General features: G+C 31.7%; 1 protein-coding gene across 3 annotated transcripts in view; it reads right to left on the bottom strand.

Annotated features, from left to right (window-relative positions):
• Positions 1–20,859, bottom strand: part of LOC105319838 (uncharacterized) — a 50,174-nt gene that overhangs the window by 18,591 nt on the left and 10,724 nt on the right. For all 3 annotated transcript variants that reach the window (XR_010714371.1, XM_066085998.1, XM_020063902.3), the window contains exons 9-28: positions 20,485–20,629; positions 16,668–16,828; positions 16,177–16,327; positions 15,265–15,416; positions 14,491–14,736; positions 13,934–14,060; positions 13,279–13,430; positions 10,557–10,793; positions 10,168–10,262; positions 9,811–9,946; positions 9,163–9,332; positions 8,476–8,539; positions 8,209–8,367; positions 7,998–8,136; positions 5,824–5,978; positions 5,528–5,687; positions 3,593–3,753; positions 1,567–1,794; positions 1,141–1,235; positions 301–427 (exon numbers count right to left, since the gene is read on the bottom strand). Coding sequence is in view for 2 of the 3 variants with exons in the window: in XM_066085998.1 (XP_065942070.1) it covers positions 301–427; positions 1,141–1,235; positions 1,567–1,794; positions 3,593–3,753; positions 5,528–5,687; positions 5,824–5,978; positions 7,998–8,136; positions 8,209–8,367; positions 8,476–8,539; positions 9,163–9,332; positions 9,811–9,946; positions 10,168–10,262; positions 10,557–10,793; positions 13,279–13,430; positions 13,934–14,060; positions 14,491–14,736; positions 15,265–15,416; positions 16,177–16,327; positions 16,668–16,828; positions 20,485–20,629 (3,060 nt within the window). In the remaining variant the exon portion in view is untranslated. The remainder of the gene's footprint in view (positions 1–300; positions 428–1,140; positions 1,236–1,566; positions 1,795–3,592; positions 3,754–5,527; positions 5,688–5,823; positions 5,979–7,997; positions 8,137–8,208; positions 8,368–8,475; positions 8,540–9,162; positions 9,333–9,810; positions 9,947–10,167; positions 10,263–10,556; positions 10,794–13,278; positions 13,431–13,933; positions 14,061–14,490; positions 14,737–15,264; positions 15,417–16,176; positions 16,328–16,667; positions 16,829–20,484; positions 20,630–20,859) is intronic.

Genomic DNA, 20,859 nt, shown 5'->3' with positions numbered 1-20,859 from the left:
AGACAAATTGTTTGAAAATGTATAATTCATACATTAAATTATACAATAATAATTTCATATAAAATATATTTGAAGTAATAGGTAAAAGAAATCAATAGTGTCGTTGTAAAGCGACACAAGATCAATAATTTGACTGAATTACGTATGTACATGTACATGTAATGTTGATAATTCCCCGTGTTGACTAAGAATGGAGACATATACAGAAGTATATCATAGATTTTTAATTGAGATTATAAAACATGCCAATTTCAATACATGATTTTTGATAAGTCATATCTCATACTCAAGTGTACTTGCTCAGATTAAGGTTTTTTAGAGATAATATTCCTCTATCTCCTTTCGAATAACCATTAGCTTCTGTATATGCGTAGTAAAAACCTTCCACAGCCGAGTGTGGCCCCGTTTCATTACTTGGTGTTCCTCTCTGAAAACAAAATGATTATCATATATCATTTTCTGTGTAACTGTGGGTCCATTATTTGTGTAACGAATCTTTACTGATCGAGTTTTGTTGGCAAGCACTATGTTGTTCTTAACCAGCAAATTTAGATGCTAACATCGAATCGGATTTGAATATAAGAAGGTGATAAGTCACTGATTAAATGATTGAAAATTTATGTTCTTGGGTACGTTGATTTGTATATATTATAGGTACAATTCATGAAAATATTACAGATCACGTTTGTATGCTGATTTGAGTTTAAAATTCGTGTTATTAAGTAAATTAAAAAGGAAAACAAAAGCAGTAAAATATTAATAATATAATAGTAATAATAGTAATAATAGTAATATATAATTATAAAAAAATATTTTTATCAAATTTTTCATTTTTATTGGGGAATTTAGACATCTCGATTATTTAAAGCTTTTTCATAAACTCAATTCTTGAAATCTGAAATTGTATAAAAGAATCAGGATTTAAGAAAAAGGTCTATCAATTTTTCTGTTGGATGGCAATTGATTAAGCATGTTATTATCTGAAATTTTTTGTCGAAAAAAATCCCATCTCCTCAAAAAGGAAAATCAAACAGAAGTATTAAATATGTGAGTACATGTATAATATTGTATCATGCAATTGAAAATTGACATGAATCATTTTTATAACAATAATAACAAATGTTTAATAATCAAACTTACACTATCTATTCTCCATTTCATTGAACCACGTTTTTCTATGGAACACGATTCAAAGTCTGTTTCAAATGAACAGGAATACAATACTAAGACTTCATCTAAAAAAATACACACAAAATATTAATAAGTACTATCACAAGTTCACAAAACACTTAAAATCTTTCTATTCAATACATGTATTAAAAATGTTACCAAATTATTAAAGTATTCACTTTTTGACAGAACGAACTTTGCCATGGTTCATGTGTGATCATGTTATCTCAAAAAGATTTAATAAAACTTCCTAAAAAATTTTAAGACTGATTGATTTAAGGTTATTTAAACAGAATATAGTACATTTATTGCTTATAATTGATGTTTCTATATTTGGTAGAAAAATCGTACATGTAAAAACCTTATTTTTTCGATGATTACATGTAACCACATTACCTGAGCAATTGGAGGGTTTTGTTAAAAACCCGTCGATACACAAACAGTCGTCATCATAACAGTACGAGTTTTCTGCACATCGGGTTTCTCCCTCGCACGTGCACTTTGCACCCATCCATCCAGTCTTGCACACACAGTCTCCAGTGTCCTTGTCACATGACAAAGACCTACTTTTATGGCAGATACACCTATTTTCACACTGTGCTCCAAATGTAAATGGAGGACAGTCTAATAAACATAATATTTAATATATTATATTTAAATTAATGTTTGAAACAAACAAATCCTTTAAAAACGATATTACATGTATAATAAAATCATTTAAATTAAATATAAAAATATGATATTTGTTAAAAAAATAAGATATATCTATTAATGTCTACAAATAAAAACATTAGCAATAGTGTGATAACAAAAATTAATCAAAACAAACATATGTTTATTCAGTCAATTATTAAGAAACACTGGAAATGTGAATGATTAAAAATTATTTAAATTTGAAATTCTGAAATACTGACGACCATGGAAAGAAATATGTATGATTTTAAAACGTGAGAACAGGCCTTAACGGTCACCTGAGTACCAAGAGCCAACATCCAGGTTTGTTGAGGAAGCTCATATAGGCATTTACATAGGGTTCATTTTCGAGTTTACAAAATCTAAAATATGGTAATAAAAACACCACCCCTATCTAAAATCTTGTGAAAAGGACTATGAAAGCTGTAATCTTGGTGAAAAACATTAAGATGATAGAGTAAATGACCATTATTGAAAAGGTGGAAGATTCTGAGAGGAAATATTTTCCCCATATCTGTCAACTTTTGTTAAGATAGCTTTTACGTGTATATGTATACATAGATTGACTAAAGATGGCTAGTTACATGGTTTTAAAGATCCACCCCCATCCCCAGGAACCAGACAGAAACCTCCGTACAGGATATTAAAAAGTAAAATAGAGAATTTGCTTTCTTAGCTTACTTCTCATTTTAAAAAAATCTTTTATTGTTCACTATAGTGATTTATTTATTCAGTTATTTCAAGACATCATCTGGCATTTATCCAAAAATCATTGCCCATATACTACACATCAGTAATTTTGGCTAATGTAGTTTTTACTTTACTCTTATAAGTAAAATGTTTATTTGTTTTTATAGAAACTTCAAAAACATAATTACACCATTTACAATAATTAATTATTAAAAATGAACAAGCTAAGGATGATGAAACCATTGATTGTTATCACCCCTTCTCTCGAACAGTTGCCAAAGGTTTTCGTGATTTCTTTAAATTTGATAAAGAACTTCATTCTCTTTCTAAATAAGTACTCATTTCTTTCATTTTAATCAAGAGCAGAATAAAATAGATAAATTTTTATATATGATATACAGCCCAACCCCCAATTATATGCAAAAACACTATATGACTATTTTGGTTCCACCCTAGAGTCAAAACACCTTCTCCGGGGGACATAACGTTTACAATTTTGGTAAAGGGCTTCCTGATCTACATTATGATGAATTCAGTTAATCTTACAGATGTGTGGGAGTGGAGGATAATACTTTTTAACATTATATGCATTGTCACTACCGGTGTATGACCATTTTGGTCCCGCGTTACAACAAAACTCCCTTCCCCGGAGAACATGAAATTTACAATCTTGGTAGAGGGCTTCCAGATATTTATAAATATGAATTTATTTTTTCTTAATGATGTAAGGAAGAAGATATTTAAAAATAGTCAAGCTTTGACCTGTTTTGTCCTGTCCCAAGGGCCCGTATGGGACAAGAGTCATGAAATTTATAATTTATGTTTCTCTTACTCTAAAATGAATCATACCTAATTTGAAAAGAATTGGACATGAAAGTGTTAAGAAGTTAAATATAATAAAATATGTTCAATTGTTAAAGTAAAACGTATAGCACACATCCCAAGACGCACGACGAAAACTAATTACAATAGGACACATGAGTTTTCATATATTTTCGCTATTACAATACATTGCTAAAACAATTTTGAGGGAGAGTACCGTTTGAACAAGACACGCCCACATCATGCATATGAGTACAAAACGTCGGACTTCTCATTGTTGATGGACATAACTGGATTGAATTTTCATTTCCTGTACATCCAAATACATAAAAAATTGGTCCAGTTCCTTCCCAGTATTCAATAACCTCAACATGTCTTCTACAATAGGAATGCCGACATTATCATTTGATAGTATTTTCATATATACAGGTATGTCAAATTGACTCATTTCATTATTCAAGACCAGAATGATAACTGTTTTCGTTAAATGCCTTATACATGTACTTAATTTTCAAAATTAAATTTGATTGTTTTATTGCAAAAAGGAATATTGGTACTGGGGTGATTGTTTTAAGAATTTCGAATTTCCATTACATATACAAGCTTTGTTGTAAAAAAAAATTGCCGTTTTGGTCTGGTGGCTCTTGAGGAGAAGATTTTTTTATCTCCAAGTTAAAAAACGATTCACTATTCACATTTGACACAGTAGTTCTAGAGCTTACGTTAAAACATGTTTTTTTTAAAAGTGTACGGACAGACTGACAGACAGTGGCGATTATAAAAGATTATTTGACCATGGATTTGATACGAGAATGACAGTTACGAAGTGACAGAAGGGCTTGAATTAGTTAAACGGTATTTGTTTGTTTTTAATACTTTTGATGATGGTGCAGGTCTGCCTCCCCTCCCCCTCCTCAATTCACAAATGGCATTACTTTTCTAGACGAGGTTTTTGAAAGGATGCCACAATGCACACCGCTAAATGAACACTTTGACCATCGTAAAGCATGGATTAAATAATGCAAAAGTGTACGTGGGATTCAAAAAACGTTTCCAACATACTTAAAATATATAGAAATTATTTATGGGATGGAGAAATAGAGAATCTTTATTAGAGATATATAATTACTAAGAATACACAGTGTTAAATCTGTTAGTTAGTTAATCAGTATAAGAGTAAAGTATAAAATGCATCACCAATCACATGCCATTGGATGAATTACTTTAGCCTCAGCCTAGTAATAAAAACAACTGAAAAAAGGTTTTATGAAAATGTTTGACTTGTTTGAAATGTTTGGGTTTTTTTAGCTGCATGATAAACTTGTAGGGGTGATATTAGGTGTGACATCAATTCAACATAAACAAGCAGCATGTACAATGTATCCTGTATAACATTAATATTGTTTTGAAATCGTCTTCGGCCGATCACAGTTGTGTCCATATGACAAATTACACTATTTGCGCACGCATTGCCATGCACTACTTTATTTACTATACAATGATAGTTTCGAGTGAAGCTTTAATTGCATGTATATTCGCTTGTAAAAACGCCATTCTAATGCGTTTGCCTTGAGATTAAAACATTTAGACAGTTACATACATGATGAAATAAATCCTGTTTTTCTTACCATGCGTAAGAATATTCATCATAAGTATGATTCGCCTACTAAAAGTAAAGTTTATTCATGCCTTGCTATTTCGGTAATTGCGATATATATCTTACCAGTATGTACCATGTTTATTGCCTGTAACCTAATGCTTTTGCATTACATTTAAAGAGCTGACCTATGATATTACATGCCGATCATTCCTTTAAAAGAAAGTCTTGTTTATTCTTAATAAAGTCATGTTTATAAAGAATTTATAGCACGATCACGGGACACATATGCTTGTAAAAATATGATATTATAATACATTTCAATAGATAAAAACCAATGCCTAGTCTTCAAACGTTTCATATTCCTAAACAAATTATGTGATTAATTATTTTTGATGGTCAAAAAGTACGAAATATACGTTCCTCAAGTCTGGGTGAGCACCGATCTCTGGTCATTTTTACGCGGGAAGTTGTCTATTTGTTAAGATTCATAAGAAGGCAAATATTTGTAGATTCTTACGTTAATAATATATTATATTATTTTTTTATTCTTACGTGGGTAATCCAAGTTCTTTACAAGCGACCTTAGCTTCGTTTTGGAAGAATCCTAAACCGCAAACTGTGCCCCATGCTCCGCGTCCATCGATTCTAACTTCTAAGCGACCATTTGTCTTGTCTGAACCATTGACTAATCTTATGCTATCTGATAAATTGGCTGTAAAAATGAAAAACAATAATTTTTCGTGAATGACCGAATATTTTGTTAACGGATACATTAATCAAAGATGGAAATTTGACAGTGTTTGTACCGAACATGTCAAGTTACCTTAAACGTAAGAAAATTAACTTACTACAGATAACACCTGCATCGTTGTGATGACTACACGTCATCTTTTTAAAAGAGCAAGTCATTATGTCCGTTTCGTTTCCTCGGCAGTCTATTTTGCCGATATTATTTGGACCGTTACCAATTCCGAACTCTGCATTTGAAACAGCGATGCCATACCTATTGAAAAAAAAACTTGACAAACAGCATGTTTTTACTTCGATAGTGTTTATTTTGATATTTTGTGAGGTAATCACAATTATCTAAAAGCCTAAATAATTAAAAACTCTACTCATTTCAACTGACAGTGTTTTAGATAACATTGAGTCATAATGATATACAATTTTTTTGTGATCAAATAAAACTGCTTAGTTGTTTTTGTTGTCTATCAAAGAATAAAAAAATACTATGTTGTAGAAAAGAGTTTGTTTGGATATACCGTCAATTTTCCCACTTGTCTATAGTTAATGTTTACGTCAGCTGTAGACTCAGTCGGCCACTTAGCTTAGCGGATTATAAAAAAGCGTTGATTGCTCGAACATAGGTTATACGAGTGTAAATTGGGTAGATATTGAGTTCATTCCTTATAATTAAACTTTCTGTAATTACCTGTACAAATTTAGGTCGTTTTTTCTATTAAAAATCATATTAATCTGTTCGAAATCAAAACGTAACGTCAAATGGATTTATTATTGACGTTGGTGCATTGTGACGTGTCTTGTGACAAGGTTATACAAATTTAACTAAATTTTTCTATCCAGTCAAATGCATTACAACTAGATTTAAATTAAATATAATGATCTGTGACTAATGGTGTTCAGAAAATCAATATAAAAAAATCCGTTGTCAATAAACGCATGTAGACATACATGTATGTAATCTATATATGTGAACAAACACTAAACGTTCCTTTTATTAAAGTCATGTAGAATAATTTAAAATGGGCATTTTGTTAGGAGAACGATGATTTTCTACCCGAAATTGCTAAATATTGGGCATATAAAGTAATTGATAAGGCGGCATTTCTTTGATACCTGCAAAGCGACCCGGTGAGCACTGATGCAGTTGTAATGCGTGGGTGCTTTAATTCCATATATTTTCTAGTGTCTTTGCCTGTGATAACACTACGTATCGATTTTGTACTATAAAACCCATAATACAAATGACGCAAAATTGAGGCGCCAGCTTGGTTTGTTTATTTACATTTTTATATATAATCGTACGATGGCTTAAAATTATATAAATATAAGTAATAAGGAATCATTCTTTGAATATTATTAGGTGATAATTTCGGTCGGGGCGTGATCAAATCTATTATAAAGCCCTTCGGGTTTTATTGGATTTGATCACGCCCCGACCGAAATTATCACCTCATAATACTCAAAGAATGATTCCTTATTCCTTATATCTTCGATACCGGCGAAGCGACGGGCATCTGAATTTAGCGAACTTTTGACAGAAACAAGACTTTTACCACGTGAGAAAATCGACGGTATTTTGAATTTATTCTTAAATGATCAAGAAAAAACACAACATTATAATTCAATAAAGACATTCGTAATGGAACAGTTCGTTTTAAAACTTTACTACAATTTGATCATGGTGATAATGAAACATTGATGTTAACGGTCATCATAAAATTTATGAAAGAATATTGATGGGAGGGGGACTTAGGGGAATTTCAAATATGAAATTAAAAAAACAATTATTCATTACATAGAATGAGGTAGTTGTATAAGAATGATTAACCTGTTTAAAATCGAGACTACAGTTTGTGTATCAATATAAATGATGCTTAATCACAAGAGTTTATTCATATTCATTGTGGATCAAAGAGGAGCAACACATTTTGGAAAGAGTGAGTTTTATAGATTAACTCCATGATATTTTAACAGCAACCTTGGTTGATATTTTGTATCGAAGAAAATCACGATATGTTTGCATAATCATTAAAGATGAACCCCCTCCTCCGAATTTTCAACATGTTTGGGATTTGTTGAAAACAATTACAGTAACGATATTGACATTTAGACTCCTTTTAATCGTGAAAACACCCTTACAAGTATCAATTCCATTATTTTTTAGTACATGAAGTAAAGCTAGCCCACATCTTGGATCGAAATTGGTGTTTGTTGATAAATAAAAAAAATTAAATCGTTGGTCATTTGTTGATTCTGGTAATAACTATTCATTACTTACTTTCCTAGTCCAAGTTGCTTGCAGACGACAGTAGCGTCATCATGGTCCCAATCACTATCACAGATAGTTGACCAGACACCATTTGTGACCACTTCAATTCTTCCCATCGATGTAGTATTTCCATTTACCAACCGAATATCTAAACGAAATTTTAGACAATGATATATATGACAGACATTTACAGTATAGCCTTGAATCATCAGATGCTTACAGTGTGGACAGGGTTGCCCGTTGTCTTCACACTGGCACGCTTCTCCAGTGTAGCCTTGTTTACAGTGGCATGTTCCGTTGTTTTTATCACAGAAGTCAGTGTGTACTCGTACACAAGCACAGTCGTCACAATTCGAGCCAAATGTCCAGTTTGCACAATCTGAATTTAAAAATACATTTATTTCAAATGTGTTATCAGCGAATCTTCTGTTTTGTGATAAAAGTAAAATTCGCATCGTAAAAGAAAAAAATGAAAACAAAAATTTACCACACTTGGATTCTGTAATTATTATGTGGTCTAAGGCGGCTTTTACTTCTAATACAAACATTATCTAAAATGTAACATTCTAATTAATGCAAAATATAACCGGGTTTTTACCATAAATATTTAGCACATATTTAAGCCTTTTTGAATGTACATTCAGAAGGCATTGCTTTTCCAGAGAGATATGTTTGTGGGAAATATAGCACACCGACCTGTTAAATCTTAAGTGAAGCGGTATATACATTTTTGAGTAACTTATTTATATTCTGAGAAAATGAGAGTATAAAATTTGGGATTCTGTAAACTCTACTACTCCGGATCTTCTGAAAAGTTATTTTTTTTTATAATCAATTGGAAAATGTTGTCTTTCTCCTGGTGCAGAAATTCATGCTTGTTTGCTTTGTATTACAATTTAGCATTTTTCATTAATGATTTTGAATAAAAACATTTTTGTCCCCCACTATCAATCCAAGAAATGTCATCATATTGAATCAGGTTGATTTTTTTTTTAAATTAGGATCAGTATTATTGCATCAAATTTCAGAAATTGTATTACTATATTTAAAAACATACAACAAATCAAGAATAATCCAACACAGCTCCACTTACCTAAATATAAACCGTTGAGCAACAAATAAAATTTATTTTTACATCTACAACTTTTACTCAACGAAATTTGATTAAATATACCTGACAAACTGGAAGACTAGAATTTATATTTATTCGTTTATTTGTCCAGCTAGTCTTTTTCCCTTTCAAACTAACAATGATTGATTCTTTCATCGATGTATCTTTCATGGATACCACGATAGAACCTCGTCTTGAAATGATGTAGTCAAAAATAACACAAAGATGACTCCCTGCAATAAGTTCAAAATTTAAACAATTAATACCTATATTGCTAAACATTGGTATTAAAAAGACAATTGGTTTCAGTTAGATATGATGAAAATGCTGCTTTTCAGATGTGATTAAACATTATTTATTTCTTATTGTTTGCAAGCACGGGCAGAATGTAACTGTATGAAATGACAATTTATGTAATACAATAAAATCAGAATTGTTACGCATGTTATATGGAAAAAAAACAAGGTACATATGAATCAACAAATTTTTTCTTTTTCTTTTTTGTTCTTTAAATACTAGATGCTGTTACAAACATAAAAATATACACATTGCTAAGAGCCATACTTTACCACGTCATATACAATACTAAATATCTTGTGAGGTGGTTTTTTTTTGGCTTTGTTTTGGGTTTTTTTTCATATTTAAGCCAGAATAATGATGGTGTGGTTTCATTTTCTAAATAAGGAAAACTGTGTATATAAACGAACTTACGTTTGATTTCTAGAGAAAAATTGAGTGCAGCAAAGTATGAAATCGGTGAAAGATAACGCGGTGGGTCGCCAAGGAACACATATTCGGCACCATCACTTCCATACTCGGGTTTCCAAAGAGGGTATTTGCTTCCTTGCTGTAGGGAAATAAGATCGGATGTGCCCTTTTTTTCAAAATGTCGGTCATCAATAAGAAATTGTCAGTATAAAGTTAAGATTAATATACAGTATTTCTTTGATAAACAGTAATTGTTGATAGATTGTAAATTATAAAAATCTTATAATTATCATTTTAACATTTTAAATAATATACTTTTAGCATAGTAAAGTTAAAACTAAACGTTAGGACAAGTCATACGGTATGCTGTAAGCGCGAATTGTTTGTTTCCATATCACACAGACTTCGCCAATTATCACCATTGAAGGAACAAAAATACACCACGTCATTCCAGTCTATGAAAACAGAAATCATATAATAATAACTGAAATATCGTCTTGCTAAGTTGTTTTTCAGAAGGGAAAAATTAAAATTTCTATGATATATCTTTGAAAATGTAGTTATTAACACAGTTACTTATCAATACTAGTAGAAGTCAGCCGCTTTTGCCCAAAATACAATTTATCGTTTAGAGTATATATACCACAGTAGGAGAATAGCATACCATTAAAATAATGATATACCCAGATTTATATGTGTGACTCATTTTACTTAATATATGATCCAAAATAAATACCTACTACATTTACCTGAGCATGATGTAGATACATTAAAGGACCCTTGCTTGCATTTACATCTGTCATATTCACAAATATAATACGGGCTTTTACAGGTAGAAATCATTGATGTATGACACGAACAATCGGTTCCACCATATTTGTCATGACACAGACAGGCACCAGTAATTGGATCGCATCCTACACTTGTCTTTTTATCACATTGACAGTACTTTGAACAGTCAATCGAATATTTCCACGCAGGACATTCTAGTGTGAAAAATATTTCATTACAAACATATAGTTAATACTAGTTAATGATAATAATTTGTAGCTAATTTCCCATTTTCCTTATCATTAAACCTGTTCAATTGACACTGTCTTAACAAAGTATAGAAACATTATTTTAAAAAATATCAGTTGATAAATCAAAGTACTGAGAGTACTGAAAGACGAGGTCTTGAAAGTTTGAATTTGTAATTGTCCTGGATTTCCTCGAATATCTTTGTCTAAATTTTACTAAATCCCGGCCTTCATAATTGTAGAAAATTGACACAACGGTATATTATGTGAAATAAGACACCAAGGAAATTTTTTTAAAAATTACTACTTAACGGGAAAATCAAACAACTATATCAAAGTCGATTATTTTAATCATTAGATTTATTCAATTTTGTGATCCAAGGGAAAATCCACAAGTCGGACGGTATCCGTAATTAAAGTTTTATGAAAACCCCGAACACTCTAAAACTGCTGAATTAACAAACAAAGTGAACATATGTATAACGATAACAAACACAGGCACCTAACGTTATAAATATATTTTTTACAATAAGATTCCAAGAACAGATTTGTCACGGTCGCCATTTTGATTTTTAAGACCGACTTATCTGACACGATTTTCTTCATTTGCGATTCATGCAAAATTGATAGGTAAAATAAATCCGTTCGCCACTTACTACTTTTTTGTGTAAACTCGTGCTTCACCCACACGAATTACGATACAACCGTTCATTTCATTAAAGCTGCTTGGTCCGATTTTATATCAAATTTTATGCACGCTTTTAAACGATGGTTATGCTTAGTATATGTATACCAGTAGTTTTTTCTAGTCAATGATGCCAAATTTTAATGAAGAAAAATACGTACAAAATGTGCTAACAAACAAACGACATAAAAGGGTACCGCATTATTTCGCCTCATGTTAAATTTCACCCCTGACGACGAGACGGGTATCATGGTTGTATTACGACTTTGACATCGTATTAAATAAAGGTCGAAATAATCAGACGAATTACAAATAAACATGTGTACGTTTTGTTCGCTAATATTTCTGAAGTTTGCTTTCTTTACAATCGATTCATAGCATGCGGGCTGAATACTAGTAACCCCAATTATTTGGGGGACGAAACCAAACAGTTTCCTTCTCTAAAAATTCCCGTGATGCACTTTGGTTTGTTTTTTCGTTTGCCCAAAAAGAAATTATTTTTATTTACTTTGAATATTTCTAACTTGGAAAGGAGACTGATTCTGCTCGTGCAAATAGGAGAAAGTCCATAACTTTCTAAGATAAATGGTTTGTATGGAAAATAATTTGATACTGAAATAACAAACAAATTGGACCAAGCCGCTTAAAAAATCATACTCCGAAAATCAGAGACATAAATAACAGAGATTGTCAACTCTGCCATTGGCTTGTAAATATTACGGGACCAACCTTACTTTGAGAACTACAAGTGCAACAGCAATCTTGTATAAGTAATTAAATTTGAACCTGATAGTGAACATGAAATACTTTACTCATGTAATGGTAATGTAATGCATTACTTCATGAAAATTAAGTAATGGTAATTTAATGCCCTAATTCATGAAGTGATGGTAATGGTAATGTAATGCATTACTTTACAATTTAACTCACTCCAAGCTTGATTCCAACTAAGCCGGAAAACATGAACATTAACATTTGACTTGGTTCTTCAATCGATAAGATTGTATATATTATATGATGTATAAGTCTTTCACAATGTATAATCTATTATAGATTTTGCTTACAATGCATTGTTTAAAATTTAAATTCAGTTTAATCAACTAAACAGCCAACGAACAAGAAGGCAAATTCAGACTTGTTTTTTTTCTTTGTAAAAAATTCCTTTAGAGACGAACAGCAGTCATACCGCAAGTAGACTGGAAGCCAATGAAACACCTATTTGATTTGTAAAACATCTGTGTATAACCCGTCCCGATTTTAACTTCGGCTTGCGCATGAAGTTTGGTAGTATTAAGAAGAAAGATTGCAAAAATTAGATTCACAACTTTTCAAAAATGGCACATTGCGTTTGGGAACTTTAATTTCGAGTCCACCATCAACCTCTTCTATTGATTAATGAGCTCGTACACCAACTGAATCGTCAACGGGCCGCTGTGCATTCAGTTACGTAACTCATTCCACATTTGAACCCGAGCAAGAATATTTTGATCAATAAAACTATTTGTTTATTTTCTAAATAGAATTTTGTTTATACACAGAAGTCTAAAAAAGATTTAATGCGTGTTTTTATAATACATATTTTCTGAAATGCATGAAAACTTTCTGCACTATTTTCTTACGCGTACACTCAATTCATGTGTTCTACGCGTGCCTTCCGGTTTGAGACTTCGGCTGACAGTAAACCAATAGACGGGGTCACGTGACCCCATCTAAAAAGAATATATATTCACCATTATCCGTTTAAAAAAATATTAAAATAAAACTTACTTCCACACATCAATTTACGGGCATCTGAACAATATGAAGTTAACTGCGTTGTTTCGCATTCAGACCAAGATCTCTCTGTTCCATTACAAAAAATGGATTTATCATAATAATCAGACCAACGACTAGATTCCGATCCTGTATAGATAACAGCCCTTTAAAAATGAAAACATTTTTCCAAAAATCAAAAAACAAAACAAAAAACAACAACATAAGAATTAGTTACATATACCATCGTAACTCTTATATTTACGAAAACTTGACTTAATTCCGTTGTATCCTTTTAATCGACAATAATCATTTTAATAATTTATGTTATTGAACTCGATTTCAATAGATGTTTTATAAGAATTACGTACGAAAAACAAACTTTTAAATCAACTACTAACAAGAATCATTGAATTTCTTCAACGATATCTCGCTTGTTACCCCAAAATCTCCAATGAGAGCATTTATTGTTTTAACATTCCTTAATCATGACTTGTGTTACTGGATCAAAAGTCGATTTTAATGATTTCTTTTAGTATAAATTTACGATAATTAAGAGCTTACATGATACATTTTTATTACAAAGTCATATCACAGCATTCAACGTTGCCATCCTTCATTACGTTTACATGTACCATAAAGATATGAAACTACAAAAGTATATACGCACGTGCTTAGGTTTAGTTGACGACAGACTACCAACGAATTGTTGACGTTCCAATTTGTGAAACCGCATATTGTTTTCCATTCTTGTTCAAATATTTCTACAGTATGTGTCGTGCTTATTCTCACATTATCTACAATAATTAATAACAGGTATCAGTTGTTTTTATCAATGTTTATAGACACATTTCTCAGCAAACCGATTTGAATCTCTTCAAGTCAAGGAATGCCATACGCGTTTCAATATGTTGAAGAGAATAGGTGAGCTGTTCAAATATTCGTAATAATATAATTATTTTGAATAACAAAATGACATTTAATTACAAAAATTTGGCCACTTAGCTGCAGGTAATTGGTATAAGAAAAACTTATGGTGATACTAAGTGTATCCATCTTGCATTAACAATATCATCTCCTCGTAATTGTGTATTTAAACAGGCCTGGTCAGTATGTAAATAATAATGAATAATTTAAACATAGTTAATTTTTTAAAGCCAATTCGTATTTCTTTGAAGGTTTCATAGACAAAAAAGGCAAGAATTTATTGGTGTTGATTATACTTACCAACGCATCCATGTTCGAGGCTCGTAAACCCTGCCTTACATATGCAGAGAATTTGGTTCGATTCATAATAACAATCAGAGACGGTCGTATTGCAGCTATGTGAACCAACAGCACAGTTGCAGGTATGCCCCGAGAATCCAGGTTTACACACACATTCTCCCGTATTCATGTCACAGGAAGCAGTAGATTCGGTGTCACATGGGCAATAACGGTTGCAATTCTCCCCAAACCGATAGGGTGGACAAACTTCAAAAGATTAAACAAAACAGTCATACTAGTGTATGTACGGTGAATTATTTAGAACTGAGTTTTTAAACTATACAGTGGTATTAACTGAATAAAAGATACTAAGATATATCAAAAAGTGTCTTAGAGAAAACATCAACGAATGTCTAAATATGTGAGAATCAATATGTAGAATCATTAAATATTACGATTATGTTAACATTACGTAATTATAATTGCAAGTCAAAGCTTAGTAACACATGTATTTTTATCAATTGAAGTAAAACTGGAACGTCCATTGGTCACACCGCTCGTATTAGCAACCATATACATTTTTAACTTCACTCCTGTAGCATCTTAACTTATTATAAGATCGTTATGTATTAAAATTTAATTGATTTGATTAGTTTAATGCACAAAATCAAATACCACTGAAAGAGATTTGTAGTGTCTGAAAATATTTAATTATCGTCATTTCAATGGAATTAGATCATGAAATAGAACATAAATATCAGTTTGAGAGTTTGAAACATGAAAGTCACTACTCACCAGCATTACATGATAGCTGAACAGCAGAACACGTGCCATATTTTTCTTGGTAATTGCATTCTACGAGAAATCTTTCCTCTCCGTTACACATAGGATAAAAGGGAAACAGGTCTTTAGATTGAGTATTTGTCCATTGACTTTTTACAAGCTTTCTGAAACAGATGATGGTTTGCAATGTTTGTTATACAGTTTATAATTTCCAAATGAGAAACATAATACTGTGGTTTCATTAATTTTCGTGGGTATCAATTTTCGTTGATTTTCTGAAGACCACAGTTTCAAGGATACGTAATTTCGTGGCCAATGATCCTATCAATACAAAATGTTAGTTGAAATTGAACTTCAATGAACATTAATTTTCGTGGATCAACTTAACAACGAAATCCACGAAAATTTGTATTCAACGAATATTGATGATACCACAGTAGGCGTTAAAAGCTTCCGTATCAGAGTTACAATTCTTAAAGTATTCATATGCCTTTTCAAGAATGATTCTTCTACGCAAGTTCTTCAAAGACATTTCAATCAAGACCTCTGTTGAAATTGTGAAATAGTACGTATCATAATACAGCTTTAGTCACCAAAAAAATAATTTAAAAATAAAATCAAGTGATAGTAAATTATTGATTAATTTTTCGAATTTTGTGCCTGGTTTTAATTGCAATAATCCCTGTTGAGAACATTGCAGATATTGAAACAATATTTTATATAGACCAATCTCACCATATATACAAATCATATCAATTTCACTTAAATTCCACGTCAACGCATTGTCAATGTACACCATTTTTGACGGAGTGGTATGTATTCTTTGTATGAAAATAGGACAAATGTAACACACACATATAGAACATTATTCAATGTTTAAGAGTTCCTGACTCTTGTGTCAGAATATGCGCTCGTCAGACTCACGTTGGTAAACCAAGTTCACGACAAGCCACTTTTGCTTCTTTCGTGTTCAGTGGTGAACATAGATGAACCCAACGTCTCCCGTAATAAATCTGCAACAAGCCAGTAGTTTCCGATGCTGTTTTTTGTATTGACACCAATCTGATGAGGCGCTCTGTGAAATATTGGGCGAAAGGCATTTAGTCACATGTCCCATTTACATTTCAACATCTAAAATACATCTTAGTAAATTTTGCTCTAAAGAAACCTTAATGCCTGGAACCTACTTGTGCATGCTTTTAGATTTTGAATTTCTTATCTTTTATTTAAACAATATTTTATTTGAATAGACAAATTAAAGAAAACATGACCTCAGGACATCCTACAAAAGCTTTGTTATATCTTTAATGATTAATTTTATATTGTCGTATTCTTTGTTTTTAATATTAACAGTTCACATAATGTTGAAAATTACATGTTTATGGTATTTAATAAGACACTGTAATCTGACCTACCTTTTGGACAGGTAAATACTGCAGATCCATGATAACAATATGCATATTTTCCTCGGTGTTGACAATCATAAAGATTCTTTTCTGTTCCATTGCAGAATATTCCAATCGATTTCGTATTTCTAATATCCCGTTTGGGGTTTTTGCTGAGCTGTGCATACTCTCTGAAAGTACATATATATACTGACCTTGTTTCAAACAAAGTTTCCAAATGGTTTTAACGAATTGTTCTGGTCTTCAAACATGATTCATTGACTAACAACTTAGAATTCAATATTTGTAGGCATCTGCTTTATTGGTAGTGTGCATTTAGGATTTTCTATATCATATATCATGAATAATAGCCTCAAAGAAAACCTTGATGCTTAAAATAACTGCTCGCAAAAAAGTTCAATAGGATAATAAAAACAAAATGACTAAGAAAAAGAAACATAATCAAAGTGATTTTCTTTGGGACTTCGATTTTTGTATTCATGTTGATTGTTTGACCACTATCTCAGCAATGTGGAAGCGTTATATTTCTATATGACTATTTAATAGAGGGTAATTGTGTATTGGTTTGTTTCTTTTAAGTTTTGCAAGATTGTTGTTTTATATGTCTAGCACTTCTGGCGCCAAAGTTCGTTAGGGCTCGAAAATTGAGATTTAAAAAGTATCGTGAATGTTTGTACTTTTCTTTCTTTATCTCTTTTCTGGAAAAGAGATAACATTTTGTTAAAACATGTAATGTAAAAAAAGTTTAAATTTACCAGACATTTCAGCTGATATAAAAAAGGGCGCTGGCCCCATCAAATTAGGGACCTAGAGGGCTCTTAAGTATTTTACCTATAGCTCTTCACCGAGGGATAATGTCATAAATTAAAAAAGCAAATATGTTTATCTTACAGTTATGAAGCCAAACAGTATAACGATCATGTGTAACATAATTATGGGTTTTTATGGGTCAAAAATCAAAAACTTTGATCACTTATATCTCAAAATGAAAAAAATATTTTGAAATGCAGTATAGAAGAAAGATGCTCAAAATAATGTACTTAACAACATGCAACCTTCAAAATTTGGTTCAGTGGCCCCAGTAAGGAGATAAGGGACCGGCCATTAAAACATTCTTTCTCAGATATCTCAAGAATTATAACAAATTTCTACACAATTGTTGAGCTAAATGTTTTTAAAATCAAATGACCTTTCATTTGATACAAAGAAAAAGGGGCTGGTCCCTAATGTTAGGGACCTAGAGGGCTCTAAAAGAGTTTCCCAATAGCTCTTTGCCGAGGGATATTTTGTAATAGTTTATAGAAGCAAATATGTTTATCTTACAGTAATGAAGCCCAATAGTATAACAATTTTTTCATGTGTAACATAATTAGGGGATTTTATGGGTCATAAGTCCAAAACTTTGATCACCTATATCTTAAAAAAAATGAAATGCAGTATAAAAGACATATGCTTCAAAATTAATTCAGCGGCCCCAATAAGGAGATAAGGGACCTGCCCCTAAAACGTTATTCACAGATATCTCAAGAACAGTGACGAATTTCTAAACACTTGTTGAACAAAGCTCTTACACCTGAAACAAAATAGTATCTGGCCCTTAGAATGTAGACCCTGTTTTCCTGTTTTAAATCATGTTTAGCTGTTAAATAGCAAAATCAAGATTGAACATAAATCTCAAGTTCTAAAATCAGACGGAAGACCTCCATGTTGCTCATAACGAGATCTTGTGTATTTTTCTTGTCTGGTTTTCTTTTTGCATTTGTTGAAGTGAGATATTTTTTTTCAACACATAATTTCATGACGTGAATATGAACCAAAAAACAGCACTGCACCTTCTCACACAACTCAAAATACTTATTCATGAAGAATTAATTGCTTACATTGCATCAGAGAAACGTTTATGAATGGAGATAAATTCTTAAATATATATAAACAACGGACTGAATTTAAGGGAAGTGAACATGAAAAAAATAATTGTTGCTTAATAAATTTTAAAAACATTTTGAAACTTAAAAATGAGGTCTGTAACCTTTTTTTTTTATTTCTATCATTAGATTTTATCAATTTAACACTCTCAGTGAAAGGTATATGGAGGTAAACCATTTTTTCCCAGCATGCATCTGTTCTCTGACGTAGATAAGCCACATTGCTGCTGGTCACTGGGTCAATGTTAGAACTGGGCCAGTGTTTATACAGAGCTGATGAAAGTTACAAAGAAAAGCTATGCCTGGATGTGAAGCAAAATTTTATACTGTCATGAGCATAAGAGGACAAGGATTTAGTAAATTTCTATAAATGAACCTTCGATAACTATATATGATTTGTGCAAAAAATGAATAGATATCATAATTTGTTAAATATGAGACCATCAAATTCCATAGGTTTTTACCGAAATGTGGCAGTCAGTGTTTACATAAATAAAATGCTGTTTGTAGATTTAAAATAAATATATAAATGTAATTTCATTTTCTTTGTGGGGTTCCTTCCCGCCACTTTTTATCTAAATGCTCTGGAAATTTTCTAGCTTTGTTTTTATATTACCATAGATTAGATCTTGATGATACGTATATGCCGAATCGGTTTATGCTGTCAGAAGAGTAACAGAACTAAGACACTTTTTGGGAGTTGATTTTAATCAACTCTCCTATGCAGTTACTCAGACAAACCGAGTGTTTGGACCTCAGCACAATTTATCGCTGCTGACAAGACTTAGTTCTTGAAAATAATTGATAAATTTGATGTAATGTATGCTAAAGCATTGTTTTTCAAGGAAACTTATTTTTAAATACCTTGAAAATAGTCAGATTTTAAATGGTACGAACAATTTAAATATTTTTGTAGTCGTATGTATTCCTACGCAAAAGTTCAATATAGTCTCCTTCAACTCGACGCTCGGCTGTCTCCGTAAATCCATGTCGGAGATCTACGGTGTCAGCCGAGCGTTTGTTTGAACGAGACTAGAGTTCAATATTGCTTGGATCCATACAATTTTCGAGAAATATTTCTATTACTGATAACAAGATTCATATGGGGGTTTCTCGACATTCTTGTCGAAAAAGTCCAAAAATTCATATTATAAAAATGTGCGTAATTCAAATTAGAAACTACCTGTACTTAATGCAAAATAACATATCATTGATTTTAAAATAAATAAACATCGACAAAATCAACTCCCGTCAGTTCTTCAGTACTTTGATTAATAATTAGGATTCTGAGCAATGCACCTTGTGTGCCCATTAATGTAGCACACATTATGTTCAAACTCATAACAACTTTTTAAGAAATTCCCAAGAGCAAGAAAAAAGTAGGCCACAATAACAGTGATCAAGGCACATTCCATTCTAGTGTCATGTCACATTAACTGCTGGTGGGAATGCATCATTTTGATATCCAAAATCTTCCTCCATAAACCCGTTTCAAAATAACGACTCTTAACATCCATTTCAAGTTTCAATTCACATTTTGATGATGGAATTTTATTTCCCGTTACTAAACGTGTGTAAAAATGCTATGTGTCTCACTGACGTCAGCATTTGTGCTGCCCTCTCTTAGATGCTTAGAGATAACCCAGCAGGGAGGTAATGATTTTAACAATATGGCAGCGCTCATGGATTGCAAGAATTAGTTATTTTGAGTGGTATATCTTCTTACTGAGGAAAGCTGTGTCTTAATGGTTTTCAGGTATCATTATACGCATCAAACATACAAATTTAAGCCCTTGATATTTTTTTCATGTTCACTTCCTTTAAGACTTGAATAAAAATTACCTTTTGAAATGTTCGACCTTATCTTTATTTTACTAATTGTATTGTTACTTAGTTCATACTCAGGAAGTCCAAAATGTCGGCAAACAACCCGAGGAGTTTCCGCAGATAACCCATAATTACATATTCTCATCCAAACTCCAGTTTGATACAGAACTACGTTAACATCCTCTGGATCATGCGTTTTCACCCGAAGAAAGTGTTCCTCTGAGGAAAAAACCCAAGAAATAGCAATTAAGAAAGACAGAGCTCTACAACAAATAAGGAAAAAATTATATATCATAAAAATATATATGTCTGGTTGAAACAATGTTTGAAATGTTTTACACAAAATAAAGGGATTCAATCTGGAATGTAAAAAATCAAATGCAAATTATCTGGTCTTTATGTGACTTGGAAATACAGCATTGAATGTAGGACATTAGCTCAAATCAAAT

This window comes from Magallana gigas, chromosome 5 (assembly GCF_963853765.1).
Source record: "Magallana gigas chromosome 5, xbMagGiga1.1, whole genome shotgun sequence".
NCBI classification, from domain to species: domain Eukaryota; kingdom Metazoa; phylum Mollusca; class Bivalvia; order Ostreida; family Ostreidae; genus Magallana; species Magallana gigas.
This window is presented reverse-complemented; position numbering and strand designations above follow the sequence as displayed.